This window comes from Budorcas taxicolor, chromosome 7 (assembly GCF_023091745.1).
Source record: "Budorcas taxicolor isolate Tak-1 chromosome 7, Takin1.1, whole genome shotgun sequence".
Classification (NCBI taxonomy): domain Eukaryota; kingdom Metazoa; phylum Chordata; class Mammalia; order Artiodactyla; family Bovidae; genus Budorcas; species Budorcas taxicolor.
This window is the reverse complement of record NC_068916.1, coordinates 4,710,029-4,735,463: the sequence shown is the minus strand read 5'-3', so window position 1 is coordinate 4,735,463 and position 25,435 is coordinate 4,710,029. Positions and strand designations below refer to the sequence as shown.

The following is a 25,435-nucleotide window of genomic DNA, read 5'->3' as shown; positions in this document are numbered from 1 at the left end:
CAGCCCTCTAGATTGATACAAAGCCCCTTTGAGTTTCCTGAGCCATACAGCACATTCCCATTGGCTATCTATTTTACATACGGTAATGTAAGTTTCCATGTTACTCTTTCCATACCTCTCACCCTCTCTAGATTCTGTATGTATGCGTTAGAATATGGTATTTATCTTTCTCTTTCTCACTTCACTCTGTATAATAGATTCTAGGTTCATCCACCTCATTAGAACTGACTCAAAGGTGCTCCTTTTTATGGCTGAGTAGTATTCCATTGTGTATATATACCACAACTTCCTTATCCATTCATCTGTTGATGGATGTCTAGGTTGCTTCCATGTTCTAGCTATTGTAAGCAGTGCTGCAATGAACAATGGGATACATGTGTCTTTTTCAATTTTGGTTTCCCCAGGGTATATGCCTAGGAGTGGGATTGCTGGGTCATATGGTGGTTTTATTCCCAGTTTTTAAAGGAGTCTCCATACCATCCTCCATAGTGGCTGTATCAATTTACATTCCCACCAACAGTGCAGGAGCGTTCCCTTTTCTCCACACCCTCTCCAGCATTTATTGTTTGTAGACTTTCTGATGATGACCATTCTGACTGGTATGAGGTGATATCTCATTGTAGTTTTGATTTGCGTTTCTCTAATAATGAGCGATGTTGAGCATCTTTTCATGTGCTTGTTAGCCATCTGTATGTCTTCTTTGGAGAAATGTCTGTTTAGGTCTTTTTCTCACTTTTTGATTGGGTTGTTTGTTTTTCTGGCATTGAGTTGTGTGAGTTGCTTGTATATTTTGGAAATGAATCCTTTGTTGGTTGTTTCATTTGCTATTATTTTCTCCCATTCTAAGGATTGTCTTTTCACCTTGCTTATAGTTTCCTTTGCTGTGCAAAAGCTGTTAAGTTTAATCAGGTCCCACTTGTTTACTTTTGTTTTCACTTCCATTACTCTAGGAGATGGGTCTTAGGGGATCTTTCTTGATTTATGTCATAAAATATTCTGCCTGTGTTTTCCTCTAAAAGTTTTATAATTTCTGGTCTTACATTTAGGTCTTTAATCCATTTTGAGTTTATCTTTGTCTATGGTGTTAGGAAGTGTTCTAATTTCATTCTTTTACATGTAGCTGTCCAGTTTTCTCAGCACCGCTTATAGAAGAGGCTGTCTTTGCCCCACTGTATATTCTTGCCTCCTTTGTTGAAAATAAGGTACCTATGGGTGCATGGGTTTATTAACATTGGGTTTTAAGCCAGCTTTTTCACTCTCCTCTTTCACTTTCGTCAAGAGGCTCTTTAGTTTCTCTTCACTTTCTGTGGTATCATCTGCATATCTGAGGTTGTTAATGTTTCTCTCAGCAATCTTTATTCCAGCTTGTGATTCATCCAGCCTGGCATATCCCCTGTGTACTCTGCATAGCAGTTAAATAAGCAGGGTGACAATATACAGCCTTGATGTACTCCTTTCCCAATTTTGAACCAGTTTATTTTTCCATGTCCAGTTCTAACTGTTGCTTCTTGACTTGCATGCAGGTTTCTCAGGAGGCAGGTAAGGTGGTCTGGTATTCCCATCTCTAAGAATTTTCCAGTTTTTTGTGATCCACACAGTCAAAGGCTTCAGCACAGTCGATGAAGCAGAAGTAGATTTTTTTTTTTAATTTTAAAATCTTTAATTCTTACATGTGTTCTGAAATCCCCTTGGTTTCCCCATGAGCCAATGAATTTTGGCAGTTTGGTCTCTGGTTCCTCTGCCTTTCCTATATCCAGTGTGTACATCTGGAAGTCCTGTTCACATACTGCTAAAGCCTAGCTTGGAGGATTTTGGGTATAACCTTTCTAGCGTGTGAGATGAGTGCAGTTGTGCAGTAGTTTGAGCATTCTCTGGCATTGCCTTTCTTAGGGATTGGACTGAAAACTGACCTTTTCCAGTCCTATTTCTACTGCTGAGTTTTCCAAATTTGCTGGCATATTGAGTGCAGCACTTTCACAACATCATCTTTTAGGATTTCAAATAGTTCAGTTGGAATTCCATCACCTCCATTAGCTTTGGTTATAGTGATGCTTCCTAAAGCCCACTTGACTTCACATTCCAGGACGTCTGGCCCTAGGTGAGTGATCACACCATCGTGGTTACCCAGGTCATTAAGACCTTTTTAATATAGTTCTTCTTGTGTTATTGCCACCTCTTGTTAATCTCGTCTGCTTCTAAGTCCTTACCGTTTTTGTCCTTTATCATGCCCATCCTTGCATGTAATGTTCCCTTGATATCTCCAGTTTTTAAGAAGAGATCTCTAATTTTTCACATTCCTCTGTTGTTTTCCTCTGTTTCTTTGCATTGTTTGTGTGAGAAGTCCTTCTTATCTCTCCTTGCTTTTCTCTTGAACTCTGCAATCAATGGGTATATCTTTTCCTTTCTCCCTTGCCTTTCACATCTCTTCTTCTCTAATAGCTCAGACAACCACTTTGCATTCTAGCATTTCTTTTTCTTGGGCATGGTTTTGGTCGCTGCCTCCTCTACGATGTTAAGAACTTCTGTCCACAGTTCTTCAGGCACTCCGTGTACAAGATCTAATCCCTTGAATCTATTTGTCACCTCCACTGTTTAATCATAAGGGATTTGATTTAGGTCATACCTGAATGACCTAGTGGTTTTCCTTACTTTCTTCTCCTGAATTTTGTAAGAACGCACACAATGTCAAAATGTCAGTCTGAAAATCTCTACCCCTATCCTTTCTGAGGATGGAAGTCAACCAAGTATTTCCACTAAAGTTGCAGTTGCAGAGGAAGAAGGAACGTTTACAGGCCACACCAGCAGAGTGATTCAGATGAGAAGGCCCCCAGGGTGGGGTGGATGAATGGAAACATAGAGTGTACTCCGGGAGCCAGCTCGACTCCGCTGCTCTTTCTTCTTGTGGGGAATCTTTGCCTTCCAGTAGAAGAGTAGCTGGACAGCGATGAGGCTGTTGCAGAGAGAAGAGACTACAAAGGTTCCAGACATGAGGGGGTTTCCAGTTTCCTGAATGGAGGTGAAGATTGGGGCCAGGGAATCCCTACAGAGCAGAAAGACTGTGATGGCTGAGAGCTGTGCCCATGTGGTACTTCGTGGCTGCCTGCAGAAGCCTTCTCACCTCCACAGCAGGCATGCTGGAGGCCTGGAGCAGCGTGGTGACAGCCTGGGGCATTAGTGGTGCCAGCAGCAGCAGCAGCAGGGCCAGGGTGTAGCTCGCCAGGAAAGCAATACCTCTCACGTCTGCATTCTGTAGTGCAGGACCAGGACCAGGACCAGGAGATTGGAGCATCAGGAACAGGGCTTCACCCGAAGAATCTTCCCTAGAAGCTCAGTGGTGAAGAATCCGCCCGCAATGCAGGAGACATGGGTTCGATCCCTGGGTTGGAAAGATCCCCTGGAGGAGGGCATGGAAGCCCACTCCATTATTTTTGCCTGGAGAATCCCATGGACAGAGGAGCCTAGTGGGCTGCAGTCCATGGGCTCATAAAGAGTCAAACACAGCTGAGCATCTAAGCACAGACAATGGTCCCAGTCAGTGCCGCTGGCTCTCGCATCGCTGACTGAAGACTCAGCCCTTCAGCACTCTGCCCCCAAGATTTCAGACACTTGGAGCAGCTTTACCAGAAGTGGGCCAGCCACAGTGCCAGCCCTGGGGCTTTGCTGAGAAGAATCTTGAGGCAGGGAACCTCCTTAGCGTACACTAGGCCTCACCTGGAGACCACGTTTTTGGACACACCCTTCCTGCTGCTCATATTTTTAAGCATGCCGAAGCTGTGCACCTGCTGAGTCCCCTCTCTCCTGCCTTTTTTATGCTTTGGCAGCAGAGTTTGTCTTCCCACCTTTGTGGTCCTCCTTGACACCATCTGGTTTTATCTGGACTCTTAATTTTACTCTATTGGTGTGTATGTCTGCTACAGTCTGGGTCATTGTAACTTTGTGGTGAATTTTGAAGTTGGGACATGTGAATCCTTTAAACGTTTTTTTCCCCCAGACAACATTGATTTGGCTATTTGAGGCCTCTTGCATTTGCACATAAATTTTAGGGTCATCTTTTTTAAATTTTGCAAAAACAGCAGGTGGTATTTTGATTGGGATTGCATCCAGTGTATAGATCAATTTGGGGAATACTGACATCTTAACAGCGTTAGTCTCCTAGTCTACAGTATGAAATGACTTACTATTTATTTTGGTGTTTTAACTTCTTTTCAATTATGCTATAGTTTTTAGTGTGCAAGAATTGTGCTTATTGTGTTGTTTGTTGATAAGTATTTTATTCTTTTTTATGTTACTGTGAATGGAATTATTTTCTTAATTTCCTTTTAAATTACTCATTCCTAATATGCTGAAGCTGAAACTCCAGTACTTTGGCCACCTCGTGTGAAGAGTTGACTCATTGGAAAAGACTCTGATGCTGGGAGGGATTGGGGGCAGGAGGAGAAGGGGACGACTGAGGATGAGATGGCTGGATGGCATCACTGACTCGATGGACGTGAGTCTGAGTGAACTGCGGGAGATGGTGATGGACAGGGAGGCCAGGCGTGCTGCGACTCATGGGGTCGCGAAGAGTTGGACACGACTGAGCGGCTGAACTGAACTGAAGACGTAGAAATAGGCTTGATCAAGAGGTAGACTTGATCGATATGTGCTTGGGCAATAGCCGTTGGCCTGCCTGCAGCCTTTCTGAGTCCATCTATTTACTGGTTGCTGGTTCTTTTGTGAATGCCTTAGGATTTTCCATGTGCAAATCATGTCACCTGCAGATAGTTTCACTTCATTTCCGGTCTGGATGCCTCTCATTTTGCTTTTGATTACTGATTAAATCTCTTTACTTTTTATAGGTCCATTCAGAGTTTTCCTATTTATGCTTGTGTTAGTTTTGACAGTTCATGTGTTTCTGGGAATTTCTCCGTTTCATCTAGGTTATCTAGTTGGTATGCAGTAGTTTGTAGTATTCTGTTATAATCCTTCTAACTTTTACAAAGTCTTTATTGATGTCCCTATTTTCCCCCTGATTTTAATAATTTTAGTCTTCTGGGTTTTTCTTGATCAGCCTAGCTAATGTTTTGTCAATATTGTCGATCTTTTCAAGAAACCACCTTTTGGTTTTGTCAGTTCTTTCTGTCACTTTTGTATTCTCTATTTCGTTTATTTGTGCTCTAGTCTTTATTGTTTTCATTCTTCTGAGCTTGGGTTTCACGTAATCTTCTTTTTCTTAAGGCACATAATTTATAGCTCTGGATGGTAGGAAACCCTGCTTTCACTGCATCTCATAAGTTTCGGTATGCTGTGCTTTCATTTTCATTTATCGCCAAATATTTTCTAATTTTCCTTGTAAATCTCTCTTGAGCGTATTGTTTAACTTTGACATATGATTGTGAATTTTCTAGTTTTCCTTCAATTATTGATTTTTAGTTTCATTCCATCATAGTCAAAAAGATTCTTGGTATGCTTTCAGTCTTTTGAGATTTACTGAGACTCGTTTTATGGCTTAACATATATTAGAGAGTGTTCCGTAGGTACTTGAGCAAAATGTGTCTGCTGCTGTTGCTGGGGGGAGTGTCTGCTGTTGTTGTTGGGGGGAGTGTCTGCTGCTGTTGTTGGGTGGAGTGTCTGCTGTTGTTGTTGGGGGGAGTGTCTGCTGCTGTTGTTGGGGGGAGTGTCTGCTGTTGTTTTTGGGGGGAGTGTCTGCTGCTGTTGTTGGGGGGAGTGTCTGTTATATTTGTTGGGTGGAGTGTCTGCTGTTGTTGTGGGTGGAGTGTCTGCTGTTGTTGGGGGGAGTGTCTGCTGCTGTTGTTGGGGGGAGTGTCTGTTATATTTGTTGGGTGGAGTGTCTGCTGTTGTTGTGGGTGGAGTGTCTGCTGTTGTTGTTGGGGGGTGTGTCTGTTATATTTGTTGGGTGGAGTGTCTGATGTTGTGGGTGGAGTGTCTGCTGTTGTGGGTGGAGTGTCTGCTGCTATTGTTGGGGGGTGTGTCTCCTGTTGTTGGGTGGAGTGTCTGCTGCTGCTGTTGGGGGGAGTGTCTGCTGCTGTTGTTGGGTGGAGTGTCTGCTGTTGTTGTGGGGGAGTGTCTGCTGCTGTTGGGGGGTGTGTCTCCTGTTGTTGGGTGGAGTGTCTGCTGCTGCTGTTGGGGGGAGTGTCTGCTGCTGTTGTTGGGTGGAGTGTCTGCTGTTGTTGTGGGGGAGTGTCTGCTGCTGTTGGGGGGTGTGTCTCCTGTTGTTGGGTGGAGTGTCTGCTGCTGCTGTTGGGGGGAGTGTCTGCTGCTGTTGTTGGGGGGAGTGTCTGTTATATTTGTTGGGTGGAGTGTCTGCTGTTGTTGTGGGTGGAGTGTCTGCTGTTGTTGGTCAGAGTATCTTCTGTTGTTGATTGGGGGAGTGTCTGCTGCTGTTGTTGGGTGGAGTGTCTGCTGCTGTTGTTGGGTGGAGTGTCTGCTGTTGTTGTTGTGGGGAGTGTCTGCTGTTGTTGGGTGGAGTGTCTGCTGCTGTTGTTTAGGGGAGTGTCTGCTGCTGTTATTGGGTGGAGTGTCTGCTGCTGCTGTTGGGGGGAGTGTCTGCTGCTGTTGTCGGGTTGAGTGTCTGCTGTTGTTGGGGGGAGTGTCTCCTGTTGTTGTTGGGGGGAGTGTCTGCTGCTGTTGTTGGGGGGAGTGTCTGCTGTTGTTGTGGGTGGAGTGTCTGCTGCTGTTGTTGGGTGGAGTGTCTGCTGCTGCTGTTGTTTAGGGGAGTGTCTCATGTTGTTGTGGGTGGAGTGTCTGCTGCTGCTGTTGGGGGGAGTGTCTGCTGTTGTTGGGTGGAGTGTCTGCTGCTGTTGTTGGGTGGAGTGTCTGCTGCTGTTGTTTAGGGGAGTGTCTCATGTTGTTGTGGGTGGAGTGTCTGCTGCTGTTGTTGGGTGGAGTGTCTGCTGCTGTTGTTGGGTGGAGTGTCTGCTGCTGCTGTTGTGGGGAGTTTCTGCTGTTGTTGGGTGGAGTGTCTGATGTTGTTGGTCAGAGAGTCTTCTGTTGTTGATTGGGGGAGTGTCTGCTCTAATTCTGTTAGGCCCAGTTTCTTGTGTTGTGTTATTCATGTTGGATTTCTTTATTGATCTGTTATTCTGTCCATTATTCGGAGTAGGGTACTGAAGTCTTCAGCTGTTCTTGGAGAGCTGTTTATGTCTTAGTCTCCTAGCTTTCGTTTCCTGTGTTTTGGAGCTCTCCTGCTGTGCTGTGCTTAGTTGCGCTCATGTTTATAGCTGTGTTATCTTCTTAGTTAAGACTCTTTCAATCAGTATGTAACATCATTAATCTATGTGCTGTGCTGTGATTAGTTGGTCTTGTCAAACTCTTTGTAACTTCGTGGATTGTAGCCCGCCAGGCTCCTCTGTCCGCGGGATTCTCCAGGCAAGAGTCCTGGGGATCGTCCCACCCCAGAGACTGAACACAGGTCTCCATCATTGCAGGCGGCTTCTCTACCTTCGGAGCTACCAGGGAAGCCCAGTCTAAAATTATATATATTATAATATAATGTCTTGTAACGTCTTTTCTTTTTCTTTTGACTTAAGTATAGCCACCTCAGGTCTCTATTGATTGCTGTTTGCATGGAGTATCTTTTCACTTTCAACCTATTTGTATGTCTGGACATAAAGTGACTCTCTTACAGACAGCACTGAAACACATTCATTTTGTGTTGTTAATTCTTAAGAAGAAGGGCTTACTTCTGCTATTTTGTTCTCTGTTTCTTGTCATATCTTTTTGCTGTTGCTTTCTGCATTACTGTCATTAATGACTAACTGATTTTTTCCTAGTGTGCCATTGTGTTACTTTTTCATTTCTTTATTTATATATACATTCATTTTTTTCTTAAGTGATTACCCTGGGGATTTGTCATTAGCATACAGCTTTATAATAATCAAGTTTGAAATTATATGCTTTTAGTTTCAATAAAAACTCTGCATATTTACAACTTGTGCCCCAAGCTGAATGTTCTCATTGTTACAAGTTGTCTTTATACATAGTGTATCCATTAACTTTGTAGTTTTATAATTATTGTGTATACCCTTTTTAAAGTCATATAAAAAACAAGATGAATTACAGAATAAAAATGCTCCTGGCTTTTATATTTACTTGTGTAGCTACATTTGCTGTCATTCTTTGATTTCATACAGTTTCAAGTTCCTGTCTTATATCTTCATTTTGAGCTGAAAGATTACTTTAGAATTTTTTGTAGGATGTGGGCCGGCAAAGAGATCCTTAGGTTTTGTTAATCTGGGACTGTATTATGTTCTGTCCCACTTTTGAAGGACAGCTTTGGCAAATCTAAAACCATTGGTTGATGGTTTTTTCTTTGAACAGTTTAAATACATCATCCCACAGTCTGCTGGTCTCTGTGCTTTCCGAGGAGGAATCAGCCATTTGTCCCATTGAGGAGCTCTTGTGTGTGACAGGTCACTTCTGGCTGCTTTTCTGACCTTTGACAGTTTGACGTACATTGTCTTAGTGTGACTCTTTTTCAGTTTGTCTTCGTGGGGTTTGTTGAGCCTCTTAAGTGTATAGATTCATGTTCTTTATCAGTTTTGGAAGTTTCTGACCAGTTCTTCAAATAACCTCTTTGCCCCTTTCTCCCCTCCTGTGGACTCCCATCTTGCATGTATCGGTACAATCCGTGTTGTCCTACAGCTGTCTGAGGCTCTGTCCGTTTTCTTCATGGTTTTTTCTTTCTGATCCTCAGACTGGCTAATTTCAAGAGCCCTGTCTTTAACTTGAATGATTCTTTCTTTTGCCAGCTTAAATTGGCTGTTGAATACCTCATTAGTGAAGGTGTCATTTCAATTATTATACTTTTTAAATTTAGGATTTCTATTTTAAAAATATGTCTCTTAATGAATATTATTTATTTGGTGAGACATTGTCCTCATGTCTTCCTTTATTTCATTGTAAATTGTTCCCTTTGGTTTTTTAAAAGCATACTTAAGATAGCTGATGTAAAGACTTTTTCTCATAAGTCCAATATCTGGATTTTCTCAAGCGCAGTTTCTGTTGACTGTTTCTTTGCCTGTGTGTGGGCCATGCTTTCCTGTTTCTTAGCATGTTATGTAATTCTTTGTTGATAACTGGAATATTATGTGACAATATGTGGAAAACTCTGGAGTTCAGATTCTCCCATCCTGCCTGGTGTTTCTTGGTATTGCTGTTTGCTTTTGCTGCTGTTGTTTGGATGTTCAGTGACTTTCCTGAATGAATTCTGTAAAGTCCGTGTGTGTGTGTGTGTGTGTGTGTGTGTGTAAGATACTGAAGTCTCTCTTCAGTTAGCTTGTTGGCCAGCTAATGATTTCACAGTGATTTCCTCTGATGTCTGTAACCTGTACGTCTCCCAGTTTTTGCCAGGGGACTTTGTGTGGGTGTTGTTGCATGCATGTAACTCAAAGCCATATCCACCTCTGCCTTTACTTCAGGCTTCCATGAGGCAGATGTGTGAGTTTAGGACCTTCTCAGGGGTCTTCTGAGTATCGTGGATGTATGGCCTTCTAGATGCCCAGGAAGAGGTCAGAGCTTTCCAAAGCCATCTACTAACATCTCATAATCCAGCTTTTCCTTTTAAGTCCATTGATTAGCCTGTTGTCTGCCAATTGCTATCCACAAACCCAGACAGCCGTGTTCAGTAATTGCCTGTGATTATTTTTTAACAAATACCCCTGGGGAAAAGCTGTTTTTACTTGGTGAGCTTCTGTTCAGACTTGGATAATGAATAAATAAAGACAGCCTTGTGAGTGGGGTTTTGCAAGGAACCACTGCTGCTGCTGCAAAGTCACTTCAGTCGTGTCCAACTCTGTGCGACCCCATAGATGGCAGCCCACCAGGCTCCCCCGTCCCTGGGATTCTCCAGGCAAGAACACTGGAGTGGGTTTCCATTTCCTTCTCCAATGCATGAAAAGGAAAAGAGAAGGGGAAGTCGCTCAGTCGTGTCCGACCCTTCCTGATCCCATGGACTGTAGCCTACCAGGCTCCTCTGCCCATGGGATTTCCCAGGCAAGAGTGCTGGAGTGGGGTGCCATTGCCTTCTCTGGCAAGGAACCACTAGTCAGCTTAAATAATGACTATTCTCTGGGAATGGAACTGTGAAAGAGCCCTCATTTCATTCTTTACCTACCAGGAGGCTTCCAATTGCTGGTTTTCATTGTGATAGTGGACTGTTGGTTTTCAAGGCTACGTCAGAACCAGGGAGAAGGGTATGAGGATTGGGCAAGTTAAAATACCATGTTTTGCTGTTCTTACCAAGATGTGGTTGTTTTTCTTGACTGTATGCTCCTCAGATTGCTAAGAAGCCTTTGGTTAATTTCCAGAGCTTTGAGAAAGTTGATTACAACAATTTTTGCAAATGTCTTAATTGATTTCATGGAAGAGAGTTTTTTTTTAAAAGTTATTATTTTGCCATTTTGCTAACATGTCTTAGGATGATTTTAAAATATTGAAAGCAGCCTTGCATTTCTTGGATTATGCCCATTTGGTTGTTTGTGGTGTGTTGTTCTTTTTATGTGTTACTGGATTCAGTTTGAAAATATTTGATTGAGTACTTTTGTATTTATGTGCATGAGGAATTTTGGTTTGTAGCTTTCTTATACTGTCTTTGTCTGGCTTTGGTATCAGGATAATGCTGGAATCACAAAGTGTGTTGAAGAGTATTCTCTTTGCTTCTGTTTTCTGAAAGAGATTGTGTAGAATCTATGTTGTTCTATTCCTTCTTTAATTTCTTTTTTAGTTATTTCACTGGATAAACCAGTGAAGTCATCCTGGCCCAGAGATTTCTTTTTTGGAGGTCTAAATAATAAAAACATTTTGTCTATACTTATGAAAGTATATAGTTTATCTGTTTCCTCTTGGCAATTTTTTTTTTTTTTTAGTTTTTGGATTTTAAGAAGTTGATTACTTCATCAGATTTGTTTATTTCATGCTCATAGAGTTGTTTGCAGTCTTTCTCTGTTCATTTTTAATATCTGCAGTGTATGTAGTGATATTTCTTCTTTCATTCCTGGTATTGTCAGTTTATATCTTCTTTCTTTCTCTTGTTAAAGGTTTATCAATTTTATTGATCTTTTCAAAGAACCAGATGTAGGTTTCATAGATTTTATTTTTAATTTCATTGATTTAAGTTATCCTTATTATTTCCTTCTTTCTAATCTTTTCTTTGTTGACTTTCTTAAGGTATAAACTTAGATTTCTGATGGAAATCTTTCTTCTTTTATAAAATAAATGTTTAATACTTTAAATTTCCTTTAAGTGCTGCTTTAACTTTATTCTTGAAATGTTGATATGCTGTATTTTCACTGTTATGCAGCCTAAAATATTTACTAATTTTGCTTGAAAAAAATTCTTTGACTGCTGTATTATTCAGAGGTGTGTTGTTTAATTTCCAAGTGCTTAGAGATTTCGCTGTTACCTCTCTGTTGTTGATTCCTAGTCTATACTAGCACATACTTTATGGTTTTTTAGATTTTAGAAATGTTCAGAGCTTTCTTAGTAAACCACAGTATGGTAGATGTTGGTGACTGTTCCACGTACACTTGAAAGGGATGCCTAGTTTGCCCTTGGGTGGAGTGTCTTACACGTGTCGAATCGTGCTGGTTACTGGTTCGGCGTCTAACGGTGTTCTGTCTGTGAGTTCTACCAGGTAGTGCATGAAGAGTGCTGACGTCCCCAGCTGTAACTGGCATTTCTGGCTTTACTCTCAGTTCTGGCAGACTCTGTCTCATGTTTTTTGAAGCTCTGCTATTTGGTGCTTACTCATTTAGAATCGTTATGTCTTCTTTGTATGTTGACTGGTTTATCTTTAGGTAATACTCCTCTGTATTGCTGGTAATTTTATTGGCTCAAAAGTCTGTCCTATTTGGTATTAATGTAGATACACAAGATTTGTCTCGATTAGTGTTTGCATTGTATATATTGTTTCATTCTTTTATCTATACATATTTGATGTGAGTTTCCTGCAGACAACATAATGTTGGGTCATTTTTACACATCCCAACAATCTCTTTCTTATAATAGGTGTGTTTAGACTAGACTTGTTATTAATGTGGTAATTATTTGAATTCTGGTCTACTGCCTTAATATTTATTTTTGTTTTGTCTCTCTTTACCTTTCCTATCTTTTGGGGTTATTTATGATGTTTTTAGTATTGCATTTTAATTTGTCTGTTGTGACACAGTAGTTACCCTAGGGATTGCAATAAACATACTCCTCACCACCTGCTTAGAATCCAGAATTTTACTACTTCAGTTGACTTGTAGAACTTACATATAAGTACTTTTGTCGTCTCTTCTTTATGTTACCAATTGTCTTATGCATCATCTCTGTGTGCATCGTAAACTTATTCAGTGTGTGATGATCTTTGGCTTTTAACTATCGAACATTTTAAAGAGTTCAAGAGGAGAGGTACAGTGTACTTTATTTATCCAGTGTATTAGTCAGCTCAGGTTTTTATAGCAAAATACCACAGCTTATATGGCCTCAACAACAAACCTTTATTTTTCCTTGCAGTTCTGGAGGTTGGAAGTCCAATATCAAGGTGCCATCATAATCAGTTTCTTGTGAGAGCTCTCTTCCTGTATCTTCACATGGCCTTTTCTTGTGGACAAAATGTAGCAAAGTTCAGTTCAGTTCAGTTCAGTCGCTCAGTCGTGTCCAGCTCTTTGCGACCCCATGAATCGCAGCACACCAGGCCTCCCTGTCCATCACCAACTCCCGGAGTTCACTCAGATTCACGTCCATCGAGTCCGTGATGCCATCCAGCCATCTCATCCTCTGTCGTCCCCTTCTCCTCCTGCCCCCAATTCCTCCCAACGTCAAAGTCTTTTCCAGTGAGTCAACTGTTTGCATGAGGTGTTAGGTTAAGTTAATATCTGAACTGGCAGGGGGGAAAAAGGGAAATTTCTAGGTTGGAAGCGAAGTGGAATGAAAGACTAAAGCAGTCAGTGATGAGCTGGTGCACTGATGTTGTTGTGGGGTTTTGGTTTCAGGGATCTGGGTCTGACTTGCAAATAGGCAGTAGGAACTTTGCTTCAAGAGAGTTAGAGGACTGGAGCTGAGACAATGGTACAAATCTGAGAACCTTACAGAACCACGTGTTTAAGGAAAAGTTGGACCAGAAAAGTAAACTACCCATAGCCCAGGGAGGTGTCAAAGTATTTTTCTATTTTCCTTGGCTTGGGTGTGAAAAGAAATGGATTGGAATGTGAATGTATCATATTTGGGACCCCAGAATAAGAAGTTAAGCTAAAAATGAAGCTCTAGGCCAGCGATACTCCTGGAACACCTGACGGGAGTAAATGGAAAGCATTCAGGAGGGATACCCCTCCACTACCAGGTCATACTTAATGAATCCCTGGGGAATTCCTTGGGGGCTCAGTGGTTGGGACTCCCCACTTTCACTTCCAAGAGCCTAAGTTCAATCCCTGATTGGGGAATTAAGATCCCATAAGCTGCGTGGCATGGCCAAATAAATAAAAGTCTTTTAAAAAGAATCCCTGATAAATATGCTCTCACAATAAAAATCTAAGTATCAGAGGAATTATCCAATATAAATGAGAGTTGGAACTTACAAACATGAGCAAGATTAGACCACCCAGGAACTTCAGATGATAGAACAACAGTCTGAAAGAGAATATAAATCTATTTAAAATGATTAAAAAGATGTATGGAGGACTTGAAAACGTCAGAAAAAGTTAATACTAGGGAAAAGAACAAGCAGATTTAAAGGAACAAGTGAAATTTCCTGGAAAGGAGACATAAAATTTATAATGAACAATTTAGAAGAGGAATAAACAGCAAATTAAACATAGTTGAACATAAAATTACTGAATTAGAAGATATATCTGAGAAAGTCAGAATGAATCACAAAGAAGTAAAAAATAACAGTTAACAATAGAATAGAGATGAGAAGCAGGCCACATGTATGTCTAAAAAGACTTCTAGGAGAGACTGGAAATAATGAGGAAGATGAAATAATAAAGGAAATAATTGGAGACATTTTAGAAATGATAAAAGACATAAATCCTAAACTGTAAGATTTGTAAGTAATACTGGAAATTGTAAAAACAGTCTCAGCTAGACACATTATAGTGAACTGCAGAAGGTCAAAAACCAAGAGGAGATCTTCAGTTCAGTTCAGTCGTTCAGTTGTGTCCGACTCTTTGCAACCCCATGAACTGCAGCACGCCAGGCCTCCCTGTCCATCACCATCTCCCGGAGTTCACTCAAACTCACTTCCATCGAGTCGGTGATGCCATCCAACCATCTCATCCTCTGTCGTCCCCTTCTCCTCCCGCCTTCAATCTTTCCCAGCATCAGGGGCTTTTCCAATGAGTCAACTCTTCGCATCAGGTGGCCAAAGTATTGGAGTTTCAGCTTCAACATCAGTCCTTTCAATGAACACCCAGGACTGATCTCCTTTAGGATGGACTGGTTGGATCTCCTTGCAGTCCAAGGGACTCTCAAGAGTCTTCTCCAACACCACAGTTCAAAAGCACCAGTTTTTCAGCACTCAGCTTTCTTTATAGTCCAACTCTCACATCTATATATGACCACTGGAAAAACCATAGCCTTGACTAGACGGACCTTTGTTGGCAAAGTAATGTCTCTGCTTTTTAACATGCTGTCCAGATTGGTCATAACTTCCCTTCCAAGGAGCAAGCGTCTTTTAATTTCATGGCTGCAGTCACCATCTGCAGTGATTTTGGAGCCCAAGAAAATAATGTCAGCCACTGTTTCCACTGTTTCTCCATCTATTTCCAAAGAGAAAAAAGATTAATGGGATGATATTTATTCTTCTTTAGGTTTATCAACAGCAGTGAAGAGCACAGAGTAAGTGGAGAGAATTTATCATTCACAAAATCTCACTGAAAGAATTACCAATGAATTTATTTTATAAAGGAGAAAATCAAATCTGGAGTAATAGAATGGGTTCTAGAGTAATGTGATATGAAGCAAATACAATAAGTTAATTAAAAAAGAACATCTGATTACAAGGCCAAGGATTTGATTACACGATCTGATTACACCAATGGTGGTTGGCCTGTTAGAAGTTGTAGACTGTGTTAGCATATTGATGTTCCTGTGACAAGAGAATCGCCTGTGTTTGGTAACATGGTATAAGCAACTCTCCCTGAGAATACCAGTTCTTTGATGTGCCAGCCTCAAATTATGCCTCCCTTTGTTAGAGTAATTATGAGATCACAGGTGATGAGTAAACCTGGGTTGTAGCATATATCAACCTGAACACGACTGAACTGGGAGCGTTCAGATTCCAAGAACTATCCTGTTCCCTGCTTTGTGCATCTTCTCCCTGTGAAGTTCCCTGCCTTGAGAAAGCTAGGAATAGGGCCAGCTTGGGGCCGAGGCATTCTAGTTTTGAGTTCCAGAAGGCGAGCCCTCATCCAGTTCTAGAAATTTGATTGTCTCTGACCGCTTGTTCCTCCCTGTCCTCAGATCCCACATTGATGTTTTCCATGCGGGGAAGTGAAGGCTGAGGTGGGGGGCCAGAGCCACGCTAAGCTGTAAGGTAGTCCAGACAGAGGTTACATGATTCAAAGAGGGCAGAAGCTTGGAAGTGTATGTGGAGGCCAAGGTCTGCACCTGGAGCCTGGTGGTGCAGCAGGTGGGCAAGGCAGAGCCTGGGGAGTCTGGTTGAAAAGTCGGGACCTGGAAGGTTTCCTTCCAGCTCAGTGTCGCAGGTGGGTTCCTTGAAGCTTCTTAATGTTCCTCAAGGTAGCTATTAGGGAGTGAGGAGTGTGTGATCATGCCACCTAGAAGCCCGTTTCCTCGCAAAACTGACGACATAGCAGCTAACACGTATTAATCATACGCCTAGGGCCAGATTCTATGAGTGCTTCTTGTCTGTTTACTTGTCTAAGTTTCACACCCGCTTCAGGAAGAGGAATTCCCATTTTAAGATAAGGCACAAAAAGAAACTCCGTAACTTGCCAAAGTTCGTATAGCCAGAGAAATACAGAGCCAGAGTCTAGCCCAATATTCTGAGGGTTATTTTCTCTCAGTATCAAATTACAGTTTAACAATCCACCCTCCAAACTATATTAAATTTTTTTTTTTTTAAAAGAGACTATTCCACCACCCTCCAGATTCCACGTATTTTTTGGAATATCAACTGTCAGATTTATCTCCCCTCAAGGTCCCATCTTTCTTTCCCTGTTCTTTTTAAGATACTGTTTTTGACTTTCAGCAGTTTATATTGATGCACCTAGGTATGGTTTTCTTTGTATTCATCTGGGTTAGAATTCCAGAGAATTTTGAGTGCAGATTTTTGTCTTTGCTCAGTCATGGAGTAAGTTTTTCTCCTGTGTCTCTCATGTATCTTTCTCTCTACCTCAATTCTTTTTTTCTCTCTTCTCTCTACCTCAATTCTTTCTCTCTCTCTACTTTAGTTGGGATGTTTTCTTTAGCTCTGTCCTCTAGTTCACTAGTTTTCTGTTCCTTTGTATCTAATCTGTTGTCAAATCCACTTATAGTGTGTTTGCTTTCAGTTCTATTTTCCCATTTTATAATTTATGTTTGTTTAATTTCTTATAGAATCTATAGATTTTAGAGTTGGTAGTAAAATTTTTATATTTGACCTATTTTCTTTTCTTTCATATTAAAGAAATATTATCATGCTTATATATCAGCTCCCCAGGTTCAGGAGACACAAGAGACATGGGTTCAGTCCCTGGGTTGGGAAGATCCCCTGGAGGAGGAAATGACAACCCACTCCAGTGTTATTGCCTGGGAAATCCTATGGATAGAGGAGCCTGGTGGGCTACAGTTCATGGAGTCGCTAAGAGTCAGACACAACTTAGCAACTGCGCACATGGTTAACTCCTGGTCTGATAACCATAAAACTGATCATCTAATATTGCCTTTTTAAAAATTCCTATTTACTCCTGTCCTTGGCAAGCCAGTGAATTTTCAGTTGATGGTCAGATATAGTTTTTTTTTTTTGAACATGGATGATATTATCTTACTTTAGAAAGAGGATCAGTATTTCTTTTGCTGGGGATAAAGGAAACAACTAAGAATTTTAGCCTGTCCCGGTACTGCAGTGACTCAAGGCTGCATTGTAGTTTTGATCAGGGTCGTCTGTGTCTGGTTGGCTTCTAGTCCGGGGCATCCTCCAAGGATTCCTGCAGAGACTTGGGCAGGGGTGAGGGTCTCTTTCCAAGCAGAGACTCAACCCTGTCTTTGTCTCTCTGTTAATGCAAGGTGCTAAAATGTCTGCTCTACTTTTCAGAGATCTTCTGCTTAGCTTCATAGTCCCCTGGATCATGCAGCTGGGGAAATCATCAAACATCTTGGGGGAAATGTAACTGAGTGTGGGGCTCAATTCCTCAAAGTCTCTTTTCCCCGGAGGCTTGCCTCCTCAATCTCTAACTTCGTCTCTCTATTCACACAAGGTGTCCACAGCATGGACAGTATTCTTGTTTCATAGTAGCAACCCTATACCTTATATTGTCATGCCGTACCAAGGAGCAGCAGTGTCCACAGGAGAAAATCGGATGCCCAGTGTGGTTCTAAAAGTGCAATTCCCTTTTACCTTCCTCACTCATTCCATATCTTTCGCTTTAGGAGAGCCTTGGCTGTAGGTCTCATCTCTATTATAGTGACCCGCTCAGCTTTCTTCAGGGCTACCTCCCTTCTATCACTTAGCCTTCACCTAAACATCACTCCTTAGCAAGGTTTGCTCTGACCGCCATATCTAAGCCACCAATCAGTCCCTTTTCTCTAGCATATCACTTACTTCATCACAGCACTCAACTTAGCATTACATCATTGTCAGGTTTATATGTTTGCTTATCTTTCCTCAATAGAAAGTGGGATCTATAAGCACAGAGACTGTGTTGTACACATTTCCAGCTGTGGTGTAGCATTCCAAGCTACCACCATAGTGCCTGCAGATAATAGACCCTTCATTGACATTAGTTTCATCAGTGATTGAGTGAATAAGTGAATGACTGCCTCTGTAGCATGGAATCTCTGAGATCCTCTCTGTATTTACTTAAATTTGATGGCGTATGCACAGTTATTACAATCGGTGATATAAGCTGTTGGTAAGGATGTGGAGAACTGGAACTCCACACACTTATGTTGGCAGCATAAGTTGGTAAAACAGTTCTGGTAAACTGGAAATATCTGTGAAAGCCAAAAGCAGATGCTTCTGTGTCCCAGCCATTGTAGTGCTCGAAAAGATACGTGAAAGAATGTTCATAGCAACTTCACACATCACATCGCCACATTGGAAGCAACCCAAATGAACCATAAGAGAAAAGAGGAGAAAATAAATCGTGGTGCTTGCTCAAACGACAGATCCCATCCATCGGTATGAAAGAACAGGCTGCTGCCGTATGCATAGCAGAGATAGATCTTACAGGCGTTATGTTGAGTGGAAGAAAACAGACCCAAAGAACATATGATGTTTAATTCCATTCATGTGAAGTCAAAGAACAGGTAAAAGTAGTTGATGGTGATAAAGGTCAAAAGGTGACTTTGGGGGCATGGTCAGTAGTGAATGGGGAGCTGGAAATGTTGTCTGTTGATGGAGGAAGCACAAGCTGGAATCAAGATTGCCGGGAGAAATATCAGTAACCTCAGATGTGCAGATGACACCACCCTTATGGCAGAAAGTGAAGAGGAACTGAAGAGCCTCCTGATGAAAGTGAAAGAAGAGAGTGAAAAAGTTGGCTTAAAGCTCAACATTCAGAAAACTAAGATCATGGCATCTGATATAAAGGTCTCACATCTGGTCCCATCACTTCATGGGAAATAGATGGGGAAACAGTGTCAGACTTTTATTTTTTGGGGCTCCAAAATCACTGCAGATGGTGACTGCAGCCATGAAATTAAAAGATACTTACTCCTTGGAAGGAAAGTTATGACCAACCTAGATAGCATATTCAAAAGCAGAGACATTACTTTGCCAATAAAGGTCCATCTAGTCAAGGCTATGGTTTTTTCCAGTGGTCATGTATGGTTGTGAGAGTTGGACTGTGAAGAAAGCTGAGCGCCGAAGAATTGATGCTTTTTCACTGTGGTGTTGGAGAAGACTCTTGAGAGTCTCTTGGACTGCAAGGAGATCCAACCAGTCCATCCTAAAGGAGATCAGTCCTGGGTGTTCATTGGAAGGACTGATGTTGAAGCTGAAACTCCAATACTTTGGTCACCTGATGCGAAGAGTTGACTCACTGGAAAAGACTCTGATGCTGGGAGAGATTGGGGGCAGGAGGAGAAGGGGATGACAGAGAATGAGATGGCTGGATGGCATCACTGACTCGATGGACGTGAGTTTGAGTGAAATCCGGGAGTTGGTGATGGATTGGGAGGCCTGGCGTGCTGCAATTCACGGGGTCGCAGAGAGTCGGACACGACTGAGCGACTGAACTGAACTGATGTGTTTTGGTCACATGGGGATAGGTACACCTAAACTTTATTGAGCTTTAAATGAATTCATGTACTTTACATATGCGTTATACCTTGAAAAACGTGGACTAGTTTGTGGGGAATATACCCTATGCCTGGTTCTGGGGATACAAGATCTCACAATTCGGTCTGTTCACCAGCGGTGACTGTCATGTGGGAAGGACAATGAACTAGCTGTGACAGATGCTGGGATAACCTTGGCCACCTTCTCCCAGCCTTAGGAATTACTTTTGAGTTAGAACATGACTATAATACACGTGAGGTTCTGACATAGGAGACATATCAGACTCTTTACCTGTGCACCCTTCTGGGCTTAGGGCATCACTGGCTCCAAGGAGAAAATTTCCTGAACCCTGAAGTTTTGGTCTCATAAGCTGGTTTGGGCTTCCCAGGTGGTGCTAGAGGAAAAGAATCTGCCTGCCCATGCAGGAGACACCAGGGATGTGTGTCCGATCCCTGGGTCGGGAAGATCCCCTGGAATAGGATCTGATTTGTGTCTCTGACACTGTGTATCCCTCTCTGTGCCTAGAGTCCTCTGCAGTGTTTATCAAGGGGCAGCCAATGCATAAGGAGGTAAAGGCCGTGGCGGGAACCAGTGCCACGCTGAGCTGCGAGGTGGCCCAGGCCCAGACAGAGGTGACCTGGTACAAGGACGGGAAGAAGCTGAGTTCGAGCTCGAAAGTGCACTTGGAGGCCAAGGGCTGCACCAGGCGGCTGGTGGTGCAACAGGCGGGCAAGGCGGACGCCGGGGAGTACAGCTGCGAGGCCGGGGGCCAGAAGGTCTCCTTCCACCTGGACGTCACAGGTCAGTTTGGAGGTAGTAAGTTAGCCTTATGTGGAGGTGATGGGACAGGCTTGCACCCCTGACAGACCCGATGATCTTTCCCCTAGACTTCATCTCTTTTGGTCTTCTGTCCTCCCACCCCCATTTTCATACACAAGGCTGGGCAAAGGGCGCTGGATGGGAGGGTGTGAACAGAAGGGAGAAGGGCATCCTGTAAAGCCAGAGTGGCGTTTCCACACAGTGATGCACGGCCGTCAGTTCCCAGCATCTGCCCAGGGTCATCTGGGTGTTCCCTGGTGTCTGGGCCTCTGGTTCTGTCTTGCACTTGGAGTCTGATGTAAACCAGATGCCTTTCAACTGTGGGTATGTGAATTTGCTCCTCTTGGCTGGCCTGACAGCTCCTGGATGCCCCACCCAGCAATGCATGTGGGTTCACAGTAGGGAGAGATGGTTGAATTTCATTAAACCAGGACCAGGGGAAATTTTTGCTGCATAGGCTTGGACTTATCTCAAGAGCAAACTATAGATTACCAGAGTTTTAAGTGTTCTGGACACTCTTTCTTCCTTGCACATGGATATTGAAGTTAACTGTGTATCTATAGGACTTCCAAGATGGCTCAGTGGGTAAAGAATCTGCCTGCAATGCAGGAGATGCAGGTTCGATCCCTGAGTCGGGAAGACCCCCTGGAGGAGGGAATGGCAACCCACTCCAGTATTCTTGCCTGGAGAATCCCATGGGCAGAGGAGCCTGTTGAGCTGCAGTCCATGGTTTTGCAAAGAGTCAGACATGACTGAAGTGACTGAGCATGCATGTGTGTGTATCTACATGTAACAAAATCTAGATCCGTTTTTCTTGTAATATGTGTGCAAAGTAAATAGAGCAGAGAATTGGTCAGTATGTGCCTGAAATATGCACACGTGAGGTCTGGAATTCTCTTTTCAAAGCAAATATCGATTCCTTTTTTCTTCTATTAGAACATTCTATGTCAGAATTCTGCTTGGAGTCTGATTTATAGATTTAGACTTGGAAAGGAATAGTTGCTTCTATATCAGCATGTATGTATCTTTAAAAAAATTGTATTTTAGGAGAATATAGCAATTTTTTTCATGGCAATAAATATGAAAGCTTATGAGAAATTGATTAGATTTTTAGGAAACTGTCTTAGGAGTGACACAAGAAACATTCAACTCGAATAGTCCTATAATCTTTTAAGTGATTAGCACCATAGTGAAAACTCTGCATAGGAAATGATCTAATCCTGGTAGTTTATGCTGGTAAATTATATGAAATACTTGGGGAAGAATCCATGTTCAGGGAAATTTTTCTTGAGAATAGAAAAAAGACTACAGTCTCTGATTTGTTTCATGGAGATAGTGTAACATTGATACTGATATCTGACAAGGAAAGTAGTAAGGATTAAAATTACAGACCTGTCTGTTATGGATATCAAGGCTAAAATATGAAGCAAAATAGTATCCAAATAAATTCAGCAGTATATTAAGAGGAAAATTGCAAATGCATTGTGAGGAAAGCAACAGCTAGAAATGCCAGGTTGTTGAAACACTGGAAACATCACAAATCAATCTGTATACAACATGCAGGACAAAGGATTCGATGAGATTTGGCATTATAAATGCAGAAGAAATGTTTAATAAAATTAGCATCAATTCATGCCATAAAATTCTTAACAAACTGTAACTAAAACTGTTTTTTCATAATTTGACAAGTGATGTTGTAGACAGACAAGCTAATTGCACACAGAAAAGTGAAAGTTTGAAAGCTTTGCTTGTGAGATAGGGAGGCAGACAAGGCAACCAGCTGTTACTGTTTTTATCTGACATTCTACAATACAGTTAAGACAAAAACAAAGCAACAGAGTGAACAAATAAAAGTGAAATTCACGGATAATACGATTTATCCAAAAGATAAATTATGAGACCTAATAAGATAATTAAGAATGATTACCATATACAAAATCAATATGAAGTAGATACTTCTGTGTCTACATGGTAGCAACAAACATCTAAAAATGAAATTTTAAGAGAGTTACAATAGCATAAAAAGAATCATTTTCTAATTCCAGGTCTAATAAAAAGTGCTGAGAGATGCTTGGGGAGGATTATGAAAATTTTTTTTGAGAGAGAGATGGGAAGTTCTAAAGAGGTAGAAATCTGTGGAAGAATAAACAGTTTTCAATACCAATTAAAATTCAAAAAATGTTTCTTTAGTGGGGATTTTGAAAACTGACAAGTTGCAAAGACCATGTACAGTCAGTTACTCTTGAGGAAGAGCAAAAGGTGATTTATTTGCTATGCCAAGTATCAACTGATGTAAAGCTACAGAAATGAATAGAATAGTGCCTAGCTGAAAGGATAGATAAGCAAAGGGCCAGAACAGTGACCTCATACACAGACCTGGGCATGAATGGACGACCGCATTCCCCTTCTCCTCTTTAAAAAATGTGGAATGGCGAGAGGGGTAGGGACAGCTTGGTTTTAACAAATGTTACTTGACCCATTTAACCGTATAGAAAAAAGATTAGACCAGTAACTCATACCACACAGCTCCTGTTGAGTTAGAGACCATGGAATTAAAGGGAAAAATCATAGATGACAAGATAGATGGTTTTGATTAATTTAGGATAAAGGTGATCTCTTAGAATACAGATGTACTAACCATAATGAAAAAAATTTAACATACTTGAGTACCTTAAAACTAAGCATGAAGATTCATCAGAAGACAGCATGAGTTAGTAAAAGGCATACCACACAGATATGAAAGACGTTTAGAACACACATTCTTGTCAGTGCCTAGCATTTAAAGACAAAAAAGTTCCTTAAAGTGAACACATGGATGACAGTCAGTGCTGTTGAAAATAGGGCAGAAATTTTGAACAGTGACAACACAGAAGAGCGAACACTGATGAGCAAAACGTCAGAAAAGGTTCTTGAGTTTGAGTCATCAGGAAAAATGTGTCAGACGGAGGAGGTAACACTCACTCCTGCCAGTTTGCCCGCAGTGAGAACAGGCCAGCGTCAGGAAATCTCATTCATTGCAGATGAGAACATGGGCTGCACATTCCTGTGGAAAAGATTCTAGCCTTATATAGGAAGTCTCGGAATGTACGTATCATAACCCTACAATTCCCGTCCTATTGGTAAGCAGGCAGAGGATTTGAATAGTGTCACCAGAAAGAAGAAATGGCAAACCCAGTCCTAAGGGGAAAGTTGCTTAGCTTCTTCATTCCTCAGACAATGACAAAGAAAGCAACAGGGAGGTGCAAAAGCTCCCCCAGATTGCCATCGTTGACAATAGTAAGAGTAGGCAAGGGCGCTGAGCCTCAGCCATCTCCATGGACTGCAGGTGAAAAGTTCCTGCCTGCACATGATGGAGAAGACTGTGGGTGCATCTAGAAAGTTTGGGGAATACTTGCCTTGTGACCCTGTTGATGCCAGTAGTAGGGGATGAAGCTGATCTGAAGGCCACCACATCGTGAACCAGCTCACACGGACAGCTCACATGCAGGAGAATGCACAAATTATGTCACTTGTTGCTGAGAAAGTTTGGGGAACCTCTGCAGGGCACAAGACTGGTGCAGATCCCCGAGAAATTTCCAGCCCCATTTCCCCCTCCACCTGCTTCCAACTCCCCATCCTATTCTTTGCCTGGGGCTGCCGTCCTGACTGAGATGCGGTCTCTGACCCTGTGTATCCCCCTCTGTCCCCAGAGCCCTCGGTGGTGTTCGCCAAGGAGCAGCCGGCACGCAGTGAAGTGCAGGCTGTGGCGGGAACCAGTGCCACGCTGAGCTGCGAGGTGGCCCAGGCCCAGACGGAGGTGACATGGTACAAGGACGGGAAAAAGCTGAGTTCGAGCTCGAAAGTGCGTGTGGAAGCCAAGGGCTGCACCAGGCGGCTGGTGGTGCAGCAGGCGGGCAAGGCGGACACTGGGGAGTACAGCTGCGAGGCCGGGGGCCAGAAGGTCTCCTTCAGCCTGGACGTCACAGGTCAGTCCTGGAGGAGGGCGCTGAGTTAGGCCGTGTGTAGGTGATGAGGGGACTTGCTTCCAGCCTCACCAGATGTGTGTGTGCTTACCTGGTGCTTTTATCTCTTCATATCTCCCCGTCTTCCATGTTCCACCCGGATACCCATGTGGGCCTGGGGGGGATGACTGGGGAGGGTGTGCCTGGAGAAGGCGGGCTGAGTCTCTCCACTTGTTTGCATTCAGTAAGGCTCGGCCGCGGTGTCTTAGCATAGGCCCCGAGTCTTCCTGTTGTTCTAGTGTCCAGACCCTGACTCTCCCTGATAATTGGGGACTGATGTAGACCTAGAGATATGTGACTCTCCTCCCACCTTATGTCTTTCTTGACAGCCACCACATGCCCTAATCTGACACCTCATACAGGTTCTTGGTTTGCCTGAGGTGATACAGTTTCATTGTTCCCGGATTAGGGGAGATATTGGTCACACAGTCCTACTTGAAATTCTTCAGGTGTGGGCATTTGATAATCAATTTTTAAGTTTCTGGGTGGTCCTTCCTTCCTTTTCTCGGATATAGAGGTCCCAGTTGCCTGTAGGTACCAAGAAATTGGTCCATGTTTTCTTGTCACCTTTGCAAAGAGAAGAAAGGATGATTGGTGGAGAGTCACCTGTGTCATTTAGGGTGGTCTTCTTATATCAGATGTGATTTTGCATTTGTCTGCAAATGATTTGGATGTTCTGAGTCAGTATTCCCCTTGGCATTACATTGATGAATTTAGGAATGGAAAGGAAAAATGTGCTTCTGCTACATTAGTAGGCTTTGCTAATGAGGAGTTACTGTCCTAGCAGCCTCTGACCAGCAAAACAGTCTTTTATTTCATTCTGTTTTCCTAGTGGTGTTTTGCTGAAAGTTTTAATTTTTGTTTCAGGTTTTAAGGATTCATTAACAAAAGAAACCACTTGCTATACACAAATACACAATTTCGATATTTAATAGAGAATTATCTATCTTACTTTGAATAAGAAGAAGTGAAGTCGCTCGGTCGTGTCCGACTACTCTTTGAGACCCCATGGTTCCTCCGTCCGTGGGATTTTCTAGGCAAGAGTACTGGAGTGGGTTGCTACTTCCTTCTCCAGGGGATCTTCCCAACCCAGATATCGAACCTGGATCTCCCGCACTGCAGGCAGACTCTACCATCTGAGCCACCAGGAAAGCTCAGTAAACAACTTTCAATAAGCAACCATTACAAG

At 42.4% G+C, this 25,435-nt stretch overlaps 1 protein-coding gene across 50 annotated transcripts in view; it reads left to right on the top strand.

Annotated features, from left to right (window-relative positions):
- OBSCN (obscurin, cytoskeletal calmodulin and titin-interacting RhoGEF) overlaps positions 1 to 25,435 on the top strand; it is a 233,171-nt gene that overhangs the window by 20,224 nt on the left and 187,512 nt on the right. For 48 of the 50 annotated variants that reach the window (XM_052643406.1, XM_052643407.1, XM_052643392.1 and 45 more), the window contains exons 8-9: positions 19,952 to 20,227; positions 23,935 to 24,210. In XM_052643406.1, the coding sequence (XP_052499366.1) occupies positions 19,952 to 20,227; positions 23,935 to 24,210 (552 nt within the window). The remainder of the gene's footprint in view (positions 1 to 19,951; positions 20,228 to 23,934; positions 24,211 to 25,435) is intronic. The other 2 variants (XM_052643386.1, XM_052643400.1) reach the window with 2 other exon arrangements.